We start from the raw sequence: 13,403 nt of genomic DNA, 5'->3' as shown, positions 1-13,403 counted from the left end.
CGCACACACACACACACAAGAAAAAATCCTTTTTAAAAAAAAACACAAAGTTTATCTAAGGGGATAAACTCCGCACATACAACTATATCACTCAATAATGTAGAAGTTATTTCTCTTATTCGATATGGGAAAAAAATGCCAATAATTAATTGACGGCTTGGTTAATTTTTAATGGGTTTATGTTTTGCTAAGTACAATAAATAAATACAATACATAATTGTTTAAAGTTTCAAAACTTGATCCGAGAATGGGTGCGGGAGAAATAACGTGCACAAACCTTTTACCAGACCGATGGACAGAGAGACAGAGCCAGTTGATATTATAAATTGTCAAATCAACATAAAATTATACACCCGCAATAAAATGTGTATATCGTATATCTCAAACTTAGGGACTATTCTTTTCTTTTTTTTTTGACAGTACCTATATGAAAAGGGGAGTTAAAAAATGTTGTTTTGTGGAAGAAGGTGGGGAGGAACCGAGCTCATTGAAGAAAGCCTTGTCACAATAACACACCATTCCTCAAGGGGCTTTTTAGTATAGCAAACACCAGCATGACCAATGACGTCCATTGAAAGAAAATGAGAGGGTCTCCTCTGAATGGTCGGCCTTCGGCCTTGCCTACACTCGAAAAAAAAAAAGTATAAATCATTTGCATCTGATTGGAACTCTTCAGACTGAAAGATTGCTTTCATTTTAGGCTGGTGGTGGGGAGCTTCCACTAGCCTAGAGTTTCACAAGTTGAACTCTAATGGCATTCACAAAGTTGGTTGTTGAACGTAATCAACCTTTGAAGCCAAAACAAAAAGCGTTGAGGATATGGATCTAGGTCAGCTTAGGAAATGGAACATAACGTTTCCGGTGGAGATTCAATTTATCCGTTTTGGGACATTTTTTGGTTTGTAACTTTTTTCTTTCCTGCGGTCCAGAAAAGAAATGTGCATGGAATGAAAAAAAAAAGCGGGGGGTGGGGGGGGGTCTGTTGTGAGGCGCCATCTGTTAATCTGAGCTTGGTGCAGACTCTTTCTTGAGATAAGTCTGTATTGTGTAGTACTGGGGCAGGGGATTGAGGGGATCAATAGATATGTATTCGTATTGAGTTTTTTGAGCAGATTAAATTATAGACCTAAAATATTCGACCGGTTTACTTTATATTTTCTCTCACTCTACTTTATTCTACTAATTCCTCTCTCTTTCTCGTTCTGTAAATCATTTAGTCCTTCTTTATTGTATTTCTTACTTCCTTTATTTCTCTTTCTTTCTCTCTTTCTTTCTCTTTCTTTTATTCGCTCTTCCTATCTCCGTCTCTCTCTCTCTATCTCTCTCTCTCACACACACACACACAAACACACATACATACATACTCTAACATGTATGTACAAGAAAGTCATAACTTTTATTCTTTTAGTTTTGACTACTGGCTTTTAAGTAATTTTCTTTCTTTCATCTACTATCACACACACAAACAGAAATATTATTTAAAATTTTATTTCATTTCTTCCATTTTATTTACTTTACATTTCATCCTTACAATTTGTTTTTTACTTCAGATTTTAATGTTGATTTTACTTTGTCTTTGCTTTACATTTCATCTTTACATTTTGTATTTGCTTCACATTTTCTGTAATACATTGGAGTTTCATTTGTTTACAAAGAACATATGGAGCGATAAGAGTCGGCCTATCCCTCACTTGTTGAGACTTGCCCGTCCAATGCGACGAGAAACACAATGGTTCTGTTCTCAAACAGTTTATATAGAAAACTATTTTGTACATGAGCTAACCCCGACCTCCCAAAACTCCTAAGGCTAGCTACAGATGCACGTGTGCCTCTACGCTAACCCCGACCTCCCAAAACTCCTAACGCTAGCTACAGATGCACGTGTGCCTCTACGCTAACCCCGACCTCCCAAAACTCCTAACGCTAGCTACAGATGCACTTGTGCCTCTACGACCAAACTGTTGAAGAGCCACACATCGTCTCAATGTGAAACAAACGTTGAGGCAGACACGAGAAGACACAAAGTTATTTTAGTCTAAATAAAGAAAACTGAACGAAAATCGCAAACTATTTGAATCACATTGTGCAAAAGATAGTTAGAGAGAGATAGTGAGAGAAAAAAATAGGGAGAGATGGAAAAACGAAAAAAAAAAAAAAAAAAAAAAAAAAAAAGCTAATCTAAGGGAAAGTACCGCCAAATCATTGCCATATATCTCAATACTGCATGGTTTAACTCTCTTTTTCTATATGAAATAAATTGATTAATTATCACCAACTCATTAACTAATTGGCTGATTTTTTTTTATCGATTCTTGTATTGTCAATGACTATGAATACTTGGGCAAAGTTTCAACCTGATCCGAGAATGGGAAGTGGGACAAAAAGAAAACTTAAACAAATGTTTACAAAACAGACAGACAGACAGACAGACGAAGTGAGTTAATATAATCTTTGTAAAAATGAGACAGTGAGGCACACACACACACACCTATATATATTCAGAGAGAGAGAGAGAGAGAGAGAGAGAGGGGGGGGGGGGGTAGAGACGACATCATTGATCCTAGTATTTAAAAAAATATTCATTCTAAAAAAGTTCTTAAGATTTCTTTTATTTTTGAGTGAAGTAGCGTACTAAGCATAGCCTACTAAATATGGACTATTGGAAATGTTTATCTTGTTTATCAGTTGATAAGCTTATAATTTTATCTGAACCAAAAGTTGCAACAGCAATAAATAAATTAAGTTCCTCCCCTCCCCCCTTCTTTGAGCCAGCTGTTTCTCTTGTTTCTTTCAAACTTTCTCTTCAACCTACAAAATATCTTGGCAGGCAAGTAAAGAAAACAAAATGGGACGATTCGTGAAGAGACATCGTTGGTTCTTTTTAGTCGTGGTATCTCTCTATTTTGTAGCTATTTTTGTTTTTCTCAATAACACAATCGAGTCTGACAACTTTATGAAGGTAATACACAGTCACGGTAGTCTACTACAGCTCGGTGTAGTGCATTTGTAGCTATGGACTTTATTTTTACATTTGTTAAAACTTACATATTTTTCTTACATATTTTTATATTTACTGCCACGCTAAAAGAATGTTCAAATAAAGTTCAAATGTAGCCTAATATCGATGAAAAACTATTCAATTTCGTTTTTTTTTTAAAAGTGTAACAGCTGGGTATTGGACTGAACACGTTCTATATAAGTACATATGTGTAGATTTAAATATATTGCACAAATATTTCTAGAATGTTTTGGTTTTTAGACCAAACTAAGAAGAAGAACGTTGAAATAATGTACATTTTTTTCCTAATTATGTTCGATTATTTGTTGTTTCGAACGTGAGAACTCTGCCTGGTTAAAGTTCGGTTTGCCTCACTATCAATGAGATACAAATGTGAAAATAAATGTTTTAAGAACTCTTCTTTCGTTTAAAATAAATAAATATTGCTGAACAAAACCGCGAAATAGTGTATATAAAATTATAGAAAAATAAATTGTATGACTTGTGCTTTGGGTTCAAATTACAAACGGAGTTTTGGAAACTTTCGTGTCATTTGTGGGTGAAGAATATTTAGGTTTAGGTCAGTGAGTTAATATATTACAGGCAAAGTAAACAGTTTTCAGGCAAAGTTCAAACTGATTCTCCATTTCCTACTTCGTGTAAGAATCATTTAGAAAGGTGGTGGGAAAGCAGGTTAATTTATCTATCGGGCCAAAAAAAAAAAGTATTTTCATTGTTTAAGTATAAACATTTTAAGTTAGACATGTTATTTTATCCTATATTTAAATAAGAGATGTTAATTTCTCTTGTAAGACACGTTATTTCATCTTATATTTAAGTGAGACATGTTAATTCATCTTATATTTAAGTAAGACATGTTAATTCATCATATATTTAAGTAAGATGCGTTAATTCATCTTATATTTAAGTAAGACATGTTAATTCATCTTATATTTAAGTAAGACATGTTAATTCATCTTATATTTAAGTAAGACATGTTAATTCATCTTATATTTAAGTAAGACACGTCAATTCATGTTATATTTAAGTAAGACATGTTATTTTATCTTATATTTAAGCATCTTTTGAAATGTCTACCGTTTTCGCGAGCGGATTCAGCGACAATATTAACTTAAAACGTTTGGAAGAGAACATTTCCAAATCTCTCTGCTAATTCTTCACGACTTTCTTGTGTCAGAATGGTCGAAATTCTCCTGACTGGTGAATATCGCTGTGTTCACGACTTTTATGTAACAAAAAAGAAAAGGTTCGAGGCAGAAGTCTTACTTAACACGAAGATGATCTTACGATGATCATAGACGCCAGCGCACTATATGTGGAAGGAATTGTTTTGTTTACTAGAATGAATAGTGCGCTCTGATTGCAAGAAAAACATCAATGTTGGCATGCTTCAGTCATTTTTTTTTTGTACTATTTTGACAAAAAAAAAAGGGCGTTATGTTACCCGGGGTAAAGAGTTTCTGAAGTTTAGAGCGCAGGAGAACGTTTGGCTGGATGGAGGGTGGGGGCCTCTTGCATCTCCAAGATTATCTTCAGAAAAAAGATTTTCTAGTAGACAAAATGCTTACAAATTATCTACGAAACACAATTTTAAAAAAAGGACTAACCTTAATAAACATTCATAACATATATTTGGGATTTTAAACATAGTTTAATTATTATTGTTACGATTCTCACTATCCAGGCTCTCTGCAAACTGCACCATACACCACCAACTTAAAGAACTTGACAACTCAGGGCTCCAAAGTAACGTAACACTTTAATAGTTGAATAAATAACAGCCAATACTGTACAATTGGCAACACGTACACTGTACAAATATCTCTCCGATAACACCGTTCCGCCGTATCAACTCTTGCACTGGCCTCTCCGTCTCGTTCCGGGCTTGCACTGGGTTCAACAGTTCAGGACTGACTTCACACACTAGGCTCGTTGTGTCGGACTCGATCGCAGACCAAGATCAAGACGTCGTTCGTCTCAACTGTACTTGATAGTACTCCGCACTGAACCGTCGTAATGCTCCGTACAGAACCACACCGCTGAACTGTGCTGTAGTCGACCGTGTTCTGGACTCCTGTCGTGAACCTCCTTTCTGAACCTTGCTGTTTTGAGCCCCTTTTCTCGACCGTCTTGACTGCGACACCTCCTCTCTTATATAGGGTCCCTACTGGCCTTCTCGAACCGGACAGAACGCCGCTCGACGTTTCTAGGTGGTCAGATGACTACAACTCTCGTGACGCCCCTGAGCTCTGTTCACGACGGCGATCCTTCCCGAACCGTCCTGTTGACACTTGACTCGGCTGACCGTCATAACTCGTCACGGTTGACCGCTCGTCTAGCTCTGGCCTGGGGCGATTTGCGTCGGCTGACTACACTCACACCACTACCCCCAGGTTTATAACATTATTTAAAAAAACGGAAAATTGTTTGATAACCAAATCTTTATTTTATTTTTCATTACATTCTACTCCAGGTTCTCAGCTGGCTATGATTGGGGGATGGGGTAGTCCGAAGGATTTTTTTCATTCGAAATGGGAAAGGGGGGTCAATGGGATGCATCATGTACCGGGTTCCACACATAGAGGTTTCTCCCTTACCAATAAATCATCAAAAATATTCTTTGAAAACATTTCTGCTGGTTGCAACCAATAACTACACACATAAAGACTTTTAACATTCTGGATTGTTAAAGTCGAGACAAATAAAAGTGAGTATTTTAATCTAGTTACCATATTTTTTTAAAATGTGTTTTTTTTCTTAACAGGCAATCCAAGAATTACACAATGAAGTGCGCAGTTTCGGACAATCGCTGCAAAACTCATTTGACAAGTTCAAACCTGCGCCATCAAAGCCCGATCAGGAAAAAGCTAATCCAAACTTGGTACCACCTGACGCACCACGTGACATCAATAAATCAACCAACAAAACCTTTGTGGGCAACAAGCTACGCAAAGACTCACACACTTTTCAAAGAGCCGTTACGACTAACGCCATGGAACTAATGGACTGGAACGACTACGAACTAATGGCCAGGGATGCTGAAAGACAAGGTCCTGGGGAACATGGTCGAGGCTTCACTCAAAATTTGACAGCTGAAGAACTAAAAATTGTGGCAAGTCTAAAAGAAAGATACAAATACAACGCCTACGCTAGCGATCATATTTCTTTGGAAAGAAGTTTGAACGATAGCAGGACAGAGGTGTGCAAGAAGAAACTGTTCCTTAAAAACTTGCCAGAAAATTCTGTCAGTTTTGTGACGATATTCCACAACGAAAGGAACTCTACTTTACTTAGAACTATCCATGGTATAGTCAACAGATCGCCAAAAAAACTTTTGCGTGAAATTGTTGTGGTGGATGATTTTAGCACCAACGAAGAACTGAAAGCACCTCTTGAAGAATATATTGCCCAACATTTCACAAACGTCAGAATTGTACGAAATAAACAACGGGAAGGATTAATACGAAGTCGAATTATAGGTGCCAATCAAACCACTGGAAGTTTTCTGGTTTTCCTCGATGCTCATGTGGAAGTAAATGTCAACTTTTTACCGCCTCTCATTGAGCCGATGGTATTGGATTATAGAACCATAGTTTGTCCAATGATAGACAACACAGTGGATGAAACTTTAGAAGTTCGTGGGCTTATCTATAGAGAACGAGGGGCTTTTGATTGGGCTTTGGTGTATCAGAGACTTCCTGTACATCAAGCAGACGAGTCTGTCCCGCATAACGTCACGTCCATGATCGGGTGCGCCATGGCCATCTCACGCAGGTGGTGGGAAGAGATCGGTATGTTTGACCCCGGTCTTGAGATCTGGGGAGGGGAACAGTTCGAAATCTCTTTCAAGTCCTGGATGTGTGGCGGGCGGGTTGTGGACGCCCCTTGTTCACGTGTTGCACATGTTTTTAGAAGCCTGCCGTACGTACAACAGCTACTCAAAACTAAAGTGGATCAAAGAAATCTCTTACGCGTTGCTTTAGTTTGGATGGATGAATACAAGGAATATTTCTTCCAGAGAAGACCTGCGCTAAAAACTGTAGATCCTGGAAATTTGACAAGTCAATTTGAACTGCGAAAAAGACTCAATTGCAAATCATTTGACTGGTTTATGAAAGAGGTTGCCCCTGATATCCCCAAATACTTTCCACTTGTAGAGCCACCTCTAATGGCCTGGGGCAAAATTAAAAGCGTTCGGAATAACTCTTTGTGCATTTCCGGAGAGACTCAGTCATTATCAGTGGTGGAGTGCAGTCACAGAAACGCCAGTACCTTCATGTACAACTGGCGACTCCAAGTGAGGAGATACGATAAATGCTTCTGCAACGCATGGGGCAACCAAATCGTCATGTGGGGCTGTTTTCTATTTGAAGAGAAACCCACTGAGCTGTTTCTCTGGGATAGAGCTTCGGGTCTGATTGTCAACGGACACACAAAAATGTGCGTTGATTTTCAATTCCGTACATTTCAATTGCAAACATCACCCTGCAATAAAACCTCACCGACTCAATCTTGGACTTTTGAATCCTATAACACAACATCTGTAGATTCAACCTGGGAGACACATAAACATTTACTCAACATGACACTGACATAAGTTATTTAGGTATCTATTTTGTATAGAATTTGTATTGGAACCAATAATCATGAATACACAATATTTTTGTCTAATGCTGTAATCAGTTTCACATCTTGGATTTGGATTCGAACGCTTGGAGCTTGAATCTTTATAGCTTCGAACATGCGAAGTTTGAATCACAATGACGTCAGCATTAACTTGACCTTTAGAACTACTGCAAAAAGTCGTGTTTTTTTGTGTGTGTTTTTTTTTTGTCCTAAAAATACGATACTTTATATAGGGTGGTAGCTGTACAACTTATGATTTGCCGAAAAGTTTGATCAACTACACCATTAAGTCTAGTTTTTAGTTTACTTCTTTTTCGCTCTAGTAAAGATTTATCCCCGGATGAGCGTATAAATGTCTGATATCCATAATTTTAACACTTAAAGGGTTAGACTGACTAGTGTTCTGTAGCATAACCGAAATATGGACTATAGACTCAATACGGCCAAAAGAAACATAATCAAAATGTAATTTGCCATTTTATTATTATTTTTTTTAACAGTTATTAAAATTATTATTTGATGAAAACAAAAAGTTGTGTCTAAAGTTAGTCGGTAACTCAAGTAGGGTGCATGTTCAAGGAAACAAAAAGTGTCTAAAGTTAGTCGGTAACTCAAGGAGGGTGCATGTTCAAAGAAACAAAAAGTTGTGTCTAAAGTTAGTCGGTAACTCAAGTAGGGTGCATGTTCAAGGAAACAAAAAGTTGTGTCTAAAGTTAGTCGGTAACTCAAGGAGGGTGCATGTTCAAAGAAACAAAAAGTTGTGTCTAAAGTTAGTCGGTAACTCAAGGAGGGTGCATGTTCAAAGAAACAAAAAGTTGTGTCTAAAGTTAGTCGGTAACTCAAGTAGGGTGCATGTTCAAGGAAACAAAAAGTTGTGTCTAAAGTTAGTCGGTAACTCAAGGAGGGTGCATGTTCAAAGAAACAAAAAGTTGTGTCTAAAGTTAGTCGGTAACTCAAGGAGGGTGCATGTTCAAGGAAACAAAAAGTGTCTAAAGTTAGTCGGTAACTCAAGGAGGGTGCATGTTCAAAGAAACAAAAAGTTGTGTCTAAAGTTAGTCGGTAACTCAAGGAGGGTGCATGTTCAAAGAAATAAAAAGTTGTGTCTAAAGTTAGTCGGTAACTCAAGTAGGGTGCATGTTCAAGGAAATAAAAAGTTGTGTCTAAAGTTAGTCGGTAACTCAAGGAGGGTGCATGTTCAAGGAAATAAAAAGTTGTGTCTAAAGTTAGTCGGTAACTCAAGGAGGGTGCATGTTCAAAGAAACAAAAAGTTGTGTCTAAAGTTAGTCGGTAACTCAAGGAGGGTGCATGTTCAAAGAAACAAAAAGTTGTGTCTAAAGTTAGTCGGTAACTCAAGTAGGGTGCATGTTCAAGGAAATAAAAAGTTGTGTCTAAAGTTAGTCGGTAACTCAAGGAGGGTGCATGTTCAAGGAAATAAAAAGTTGTGTCTAAAGTTAGTCGGTAACTCAAGTAGGGTGCATGTTCAAAGAAACAAAAAGTTGTGTCTAAAGTTAGTCGGTAACTCAAGTAGGGTGCATGTTCAAGGAAATAAAAAGTTGTGTCTAAAGTTAGTCGGTAACTCAAGGAGGGTGCATGTTCAAGGAAATAAAAAGTTGTGTCTAAAGTTAGTCGGTAACTCAAGGAGGGTGCATGTTCAAAGAAACAAAAAGTTGTGTCTAAAGTTAGTCGGTAACTCAAGGAGGGTGCATGTTCAAGGAAATAAAAAGTTGTGTCTAAGGTTAGTCGGTAACTCAAGGAGGGTGCATGTTCAAAGAAACAAAAAGTTGTGTCTAAAGTTAGTCGGTAACTCAAGGAGGGTGCATGTTCAAAGAAACAAAAAGTTGTGTCTAAAGTTAGTCGGTAACTCAAGGAGGGTGCATGTTCAAAGAAACAAAAAGTTGTGTCTAAAGTTAGTCGGTAACTCAAGGAGGGTGCATGTTCAAAGAAATAAAAAGTTGTGTCTAAAGTTAGTCGGTAACTCAAGTAGGGTGCATGTTCAAGGAAACAAAAAGTGTCTAAAGTTAGTCGGTAACTCAAGGAGGGTGCATGTTCAAAGAAATAAAAAGTTGTGTCTAAAGTTAGTCGGTAACTCAAGGAGGGTGCATGTTCAAAGAAACAAAAAGTTGTGTCTAAAGTTAGTCGGTAACTCAAGGAGGGTGCATGTTCAAAGAAACAAAAAGTTGTGTCTAAAGTTAGTCGGTAACTCAAGGAGGGTGCATGTTCAAAGAAACAAAAAGTTGTGTCTAAGGTTAGTCGGTAACTCAAGGAGGGTGCATGTTCAAAGAAACAAAAAGTTGTGTCTAAAGTTAGTCGGTAACTCAAGGAGGGTGCATGTTCAAAGAAACAAAAAGTTGTGTCTAAAGTTAGTCGGTAACTCAAGGAGGGTGCATGTTCAAAGAAACAAAAAGTTGTGTCTAAAGTTAGTCGGTAACTCAAGGAGGGTGCATGTTCAAAGAAATAAAAAGTTGTGTCTAAAGTTAGTCGGTAACTCAAGTAGGGTGCATGTTCAAGGAAACAAAAAGTGTCTAAAGTTAGTCGGTAACTCAAGGAGGGTGCATGTTCAAAGAAATAAAAAGTTGTGTCTAAAGTTAGTCGGTAACTCAAGGAGGGTGCATGTTCAAAGAAACAAAAAGTTGTGTCTAAAGTTAGTCGGTAACTCAAGGAGGGTGCATGTTCAAAGAAACAAAAAGTTGTGTCTAAAGTTAGTCGGTAACTCAAGTAGGGTGCATGTTCAAGGAAACAAAAAGTGTCTAAAGTTAGTCGGTAACTCAAGTAGGGTGCATGTTCAAAGAAATAAAAAGTTGTGTCTAAAGTTAGTCGGTAACTCAAGGAGGGTGCATGTTCAAGGAAACAAAAAGTTGTGTCTAAAGTTAGTCGGTAACTCAAGTAGGGTGCATGTTCAAAGAAATAAAAAGTTGTGTCTAAAGTTAGTCGGTAACTCAAGGAGGGTGCATGTTCAAGGAAACAAAAAGTTGTGTCTAAAGTTAGTCGGTAACTCAAGGAGGGTGCATGTTCAAGGAAATAAAAAGTTGTGTCTAAAGTTAGTCGGTAACTCAAGGAGGGTGCATGTTCAAGGAAACAAAAAGTTGTGTCTAAAGTTAGTCGGTAACTCAAGGAGGGTGCATGTTCAAGGAAACAAAAAGTTGTGTCTAAAGTTAGTCGGTAACTCAAGTAGGGTGCATGTTCAAGGAAATAAAAAGTTGTGTCTAAAGTTAGTCGGTAACTCAAGGAGGGTGCATGTTCAAGGAAACAAAAAGTTGTGTCTAAAGTTAGTCGGTAACTCAAGGAGGGTGCATGTTCAAGGAAACAAAAAGTTGTGTCTAAAGTTAGTCGGTAACTCAAGGAGGGTGCATGTTCAAGGAAACAAAAAGTTGTGTCTAAAGTTAGTCGGTAACTCAAGGAGGGTGCATGTTCAAGGAAACAAAAAGTTGTGTCTAAAGTTAGGCGGTAACTCAAGTAGGGTGCATGTTCAAGGAAATAAAAAGTTGTGTCTAAAGTTAGTCGGTAACTCAAGTAGGGTGCATGTTCAAAGAAACAAAAAGTTGTGTCTAAAGTTAGTCGGTAACTCAAGGAGGGTGCATGTTCAAAGAAATAAAAAGTTGTGTCTAAAGTTAGTCGGTAACTCAAGGAGGGTGCATGTTCAAAGAAACAAAAAGTTGTGTCTAAAGTTAGTCGGTAACTCAAGGAGGGTGCATGTTCAAGGAAACAAAAAGTTGTGTCTAAAGTTAGGCGGTAACTGAAGTAGGGTGCATGTTCAAAGAAACAAAAAGTTGTGTCTAAAGTTAGTCGGTAACTCAAGGAGGGTGCATGTTCAAAGAAACAAAAAGTTGTGTCTAAAGTTAGTCGGTAACTCAAGGAGGGTGCATGTTCAAAGAAACAAAAAGTTGTGTCTAAAGTTAGTCGGTAACTCAAGTAGGGTGCATGTTCAAAGAAACAAAAAGTTGTGTCTAAAGTTAGTCGGTAACTCAAGGAGGGTGCATGTTCAAAGAAACAAAAAGTTGTGTCTAAAGTTAGTCGGTAACTCAAGGAGGGTGCATGTTCAAAGAAACAAAAAGTTGTGTCTAAAGTTAGTCGGTAACTCAAGTAGGGTGCATGTTCAAGGAAACAAAAAGTTGTGTCTAAAGTTAGTCGGTAACTCAAGTAGGGTGCATGTTCAAAGAAATAAAAAGTTGTGTCTAAAGTTAGTCGGTAACTCAAGGAGGGTGCATGTTCAAAGAAACAAAAAGTTGTGTCTAAAGTTAGTCGGTAACTCAAGGAGGGTGCATGTTCAAAGAAACAAAAAGTTGTGTCTAAAGTTAGTCGGTAACTCAAGTAGGGTGCATGTTCAAAGAAACAAAAAGTTGTGTCTAAAGTTAGTCGGTAACTCAAGGAGGGTGCATGTTCAAAGAAATAAAAAGTTGTGTCTAAAGTTAGTCGGTAACTCAAGGAGGGTGCATGTTCAAGGAAATAAAAAGTTGTGTCTAAAGTTAGGCGGTAACTGAAGTAGGGTGCATGTTCAAAGAAACAAAAAGTTGTGTCTTAAGTTAGTCGGTAACTCAAGGAGGGTGCATGTTCAAGGAAACAAAGAGGAAAGGAGGTCGACTTATTTACTAAACTTTTGTTTTTATTAATATACTTCAAATATTCGGACATTGAACCAAGCCGAAAGCTCTAACATACTAGTGCGGCTGGTTAGCTAAGTTCTTAGAGCGTTGCGTTAATAAAGCGAAAGGCGTGGGTTCGAGTCCTTTTGTTTCTAATGATAAAATATGAATGTTTAATTTATTTTAGTATTGGAACATAAAGTAGGAATTGATGATTTTACTGGTTTCGATATTTTCTTTTTTATTCTAATTTTTAAAAAAAGTGGTTAAGTTGAAGGAAGCCTTGTATTTACATCAGCCACAGAGGTGACTACTTAGCTGTTTTTGTGTGTGGACGTCTTTATTATGTTATGGTAGAGTCTAGATGGTAGTACATTGGAACGGTGTTTTCTTGGATAGATGTTATTAAATGGTCTGTTGTCTAGGTTAATTTCTTCATTAGAAAATAGACATTAAATAAAACTTGAATCTTTTTGAACTTTGTTTGTAGCCATTTGTTTCTAATTTCCTGCAGCTCAATGAAAAATACGGAAGACTTGCTAAAATTTTGGTTTGAATGATTTGATGCCTGAGTATCTGAGTACAACTTACGATACTATACTGTGCTATATGCTATACTGGAATAAGTGTTACATACTTTTGTTTTACTTGCATTTAAGACCAAACTCATTTCTTTAAACATTTTTTACAACCGTGGAATACATAGGAGGCTCTTATAATGTACCACATCAATGTTGTTGACATGGCTTATTGAATGCATTGATGAATAAGTACAGAGGTAAGTTGGGGGGGGGGGGGGGGTTGTGAGCGGGGTAGATCAAAGGGCCACTAGAAGAATAAAGTGAGTAGTTACACAACATGAACTAGAGTTTTGTTTGCTCTAGTCAAACTATGACAACGATCACACAAAAACTCTCAGTATTTAAGCTGTCACCGAAACAATCCTAGCAGCACTGTACAAAAAAAAATCAGAGGGAAAAAAATGCCTATGTAAAGGGGAAGAACTCAGTCCTTGAAACTATATCTGTCCAAGTACCAATAATGTAAAAGCTGTTCCCCTTACTCAATATAAAACAAAATAAGTAAGTAATTAATGAATTAATGGAGGGTTTTTTTTTTTGTTTATTTGGTTAGGTAAAATAAATAATTGTTTAAAGTTTCAGCTTGATCGGAGAAGA

General features: G+C 37.3%; 1 protein-coding gene across 1 annotated transcript; it reads left to right on the top strand.

Moving 5' to 3' along the window:
- The first annotated feature begins 2,800 nt into the window (after nt 1-2,800).
- Nucleotides 2,801-8,396, top strand: LOC106064869 (polypeptide N-acetylgalactosaminyltransferase 10-like). Its single transcript, XM_013223505.2, has 2 exons — nt 2,801-2,959; nt 5,784-8,396. Exons 1-2 carry the CDS (start codon nt 2,846-2,848, stop codon nt 7,614-7,616), a joined length of 1,947 nt encoding a protein of 648 aa, XP_013078959.2. The 5' UTR covers nt 2,801-2,845; the 3' UTR covers nt 7,617-8,396.
- The last annotated feature ends 5,007 nt before the right edge of the window (nt 8,397-13,403 follow it).

The sequence above is a fragment of the Biomphalaria glabrata genome, chromosome 1 (genome assembly GCF_947242115.1).
Source record: "Biomphalaria glabrata chromosome 1, xgBioGlab47.1, whole genome shotgun sequence".
In the NCBI taxonomy this organism is placed as follows: domain Eukaryota; kingdom Metazoa; phylum Mollusca; class Gastropoda; family Planorbidae; genus Biomphalaria; species Biomphalaria glabrata.
This window is presented reverse-complemented; position numbering and strand designations above follow the sequence as displayed.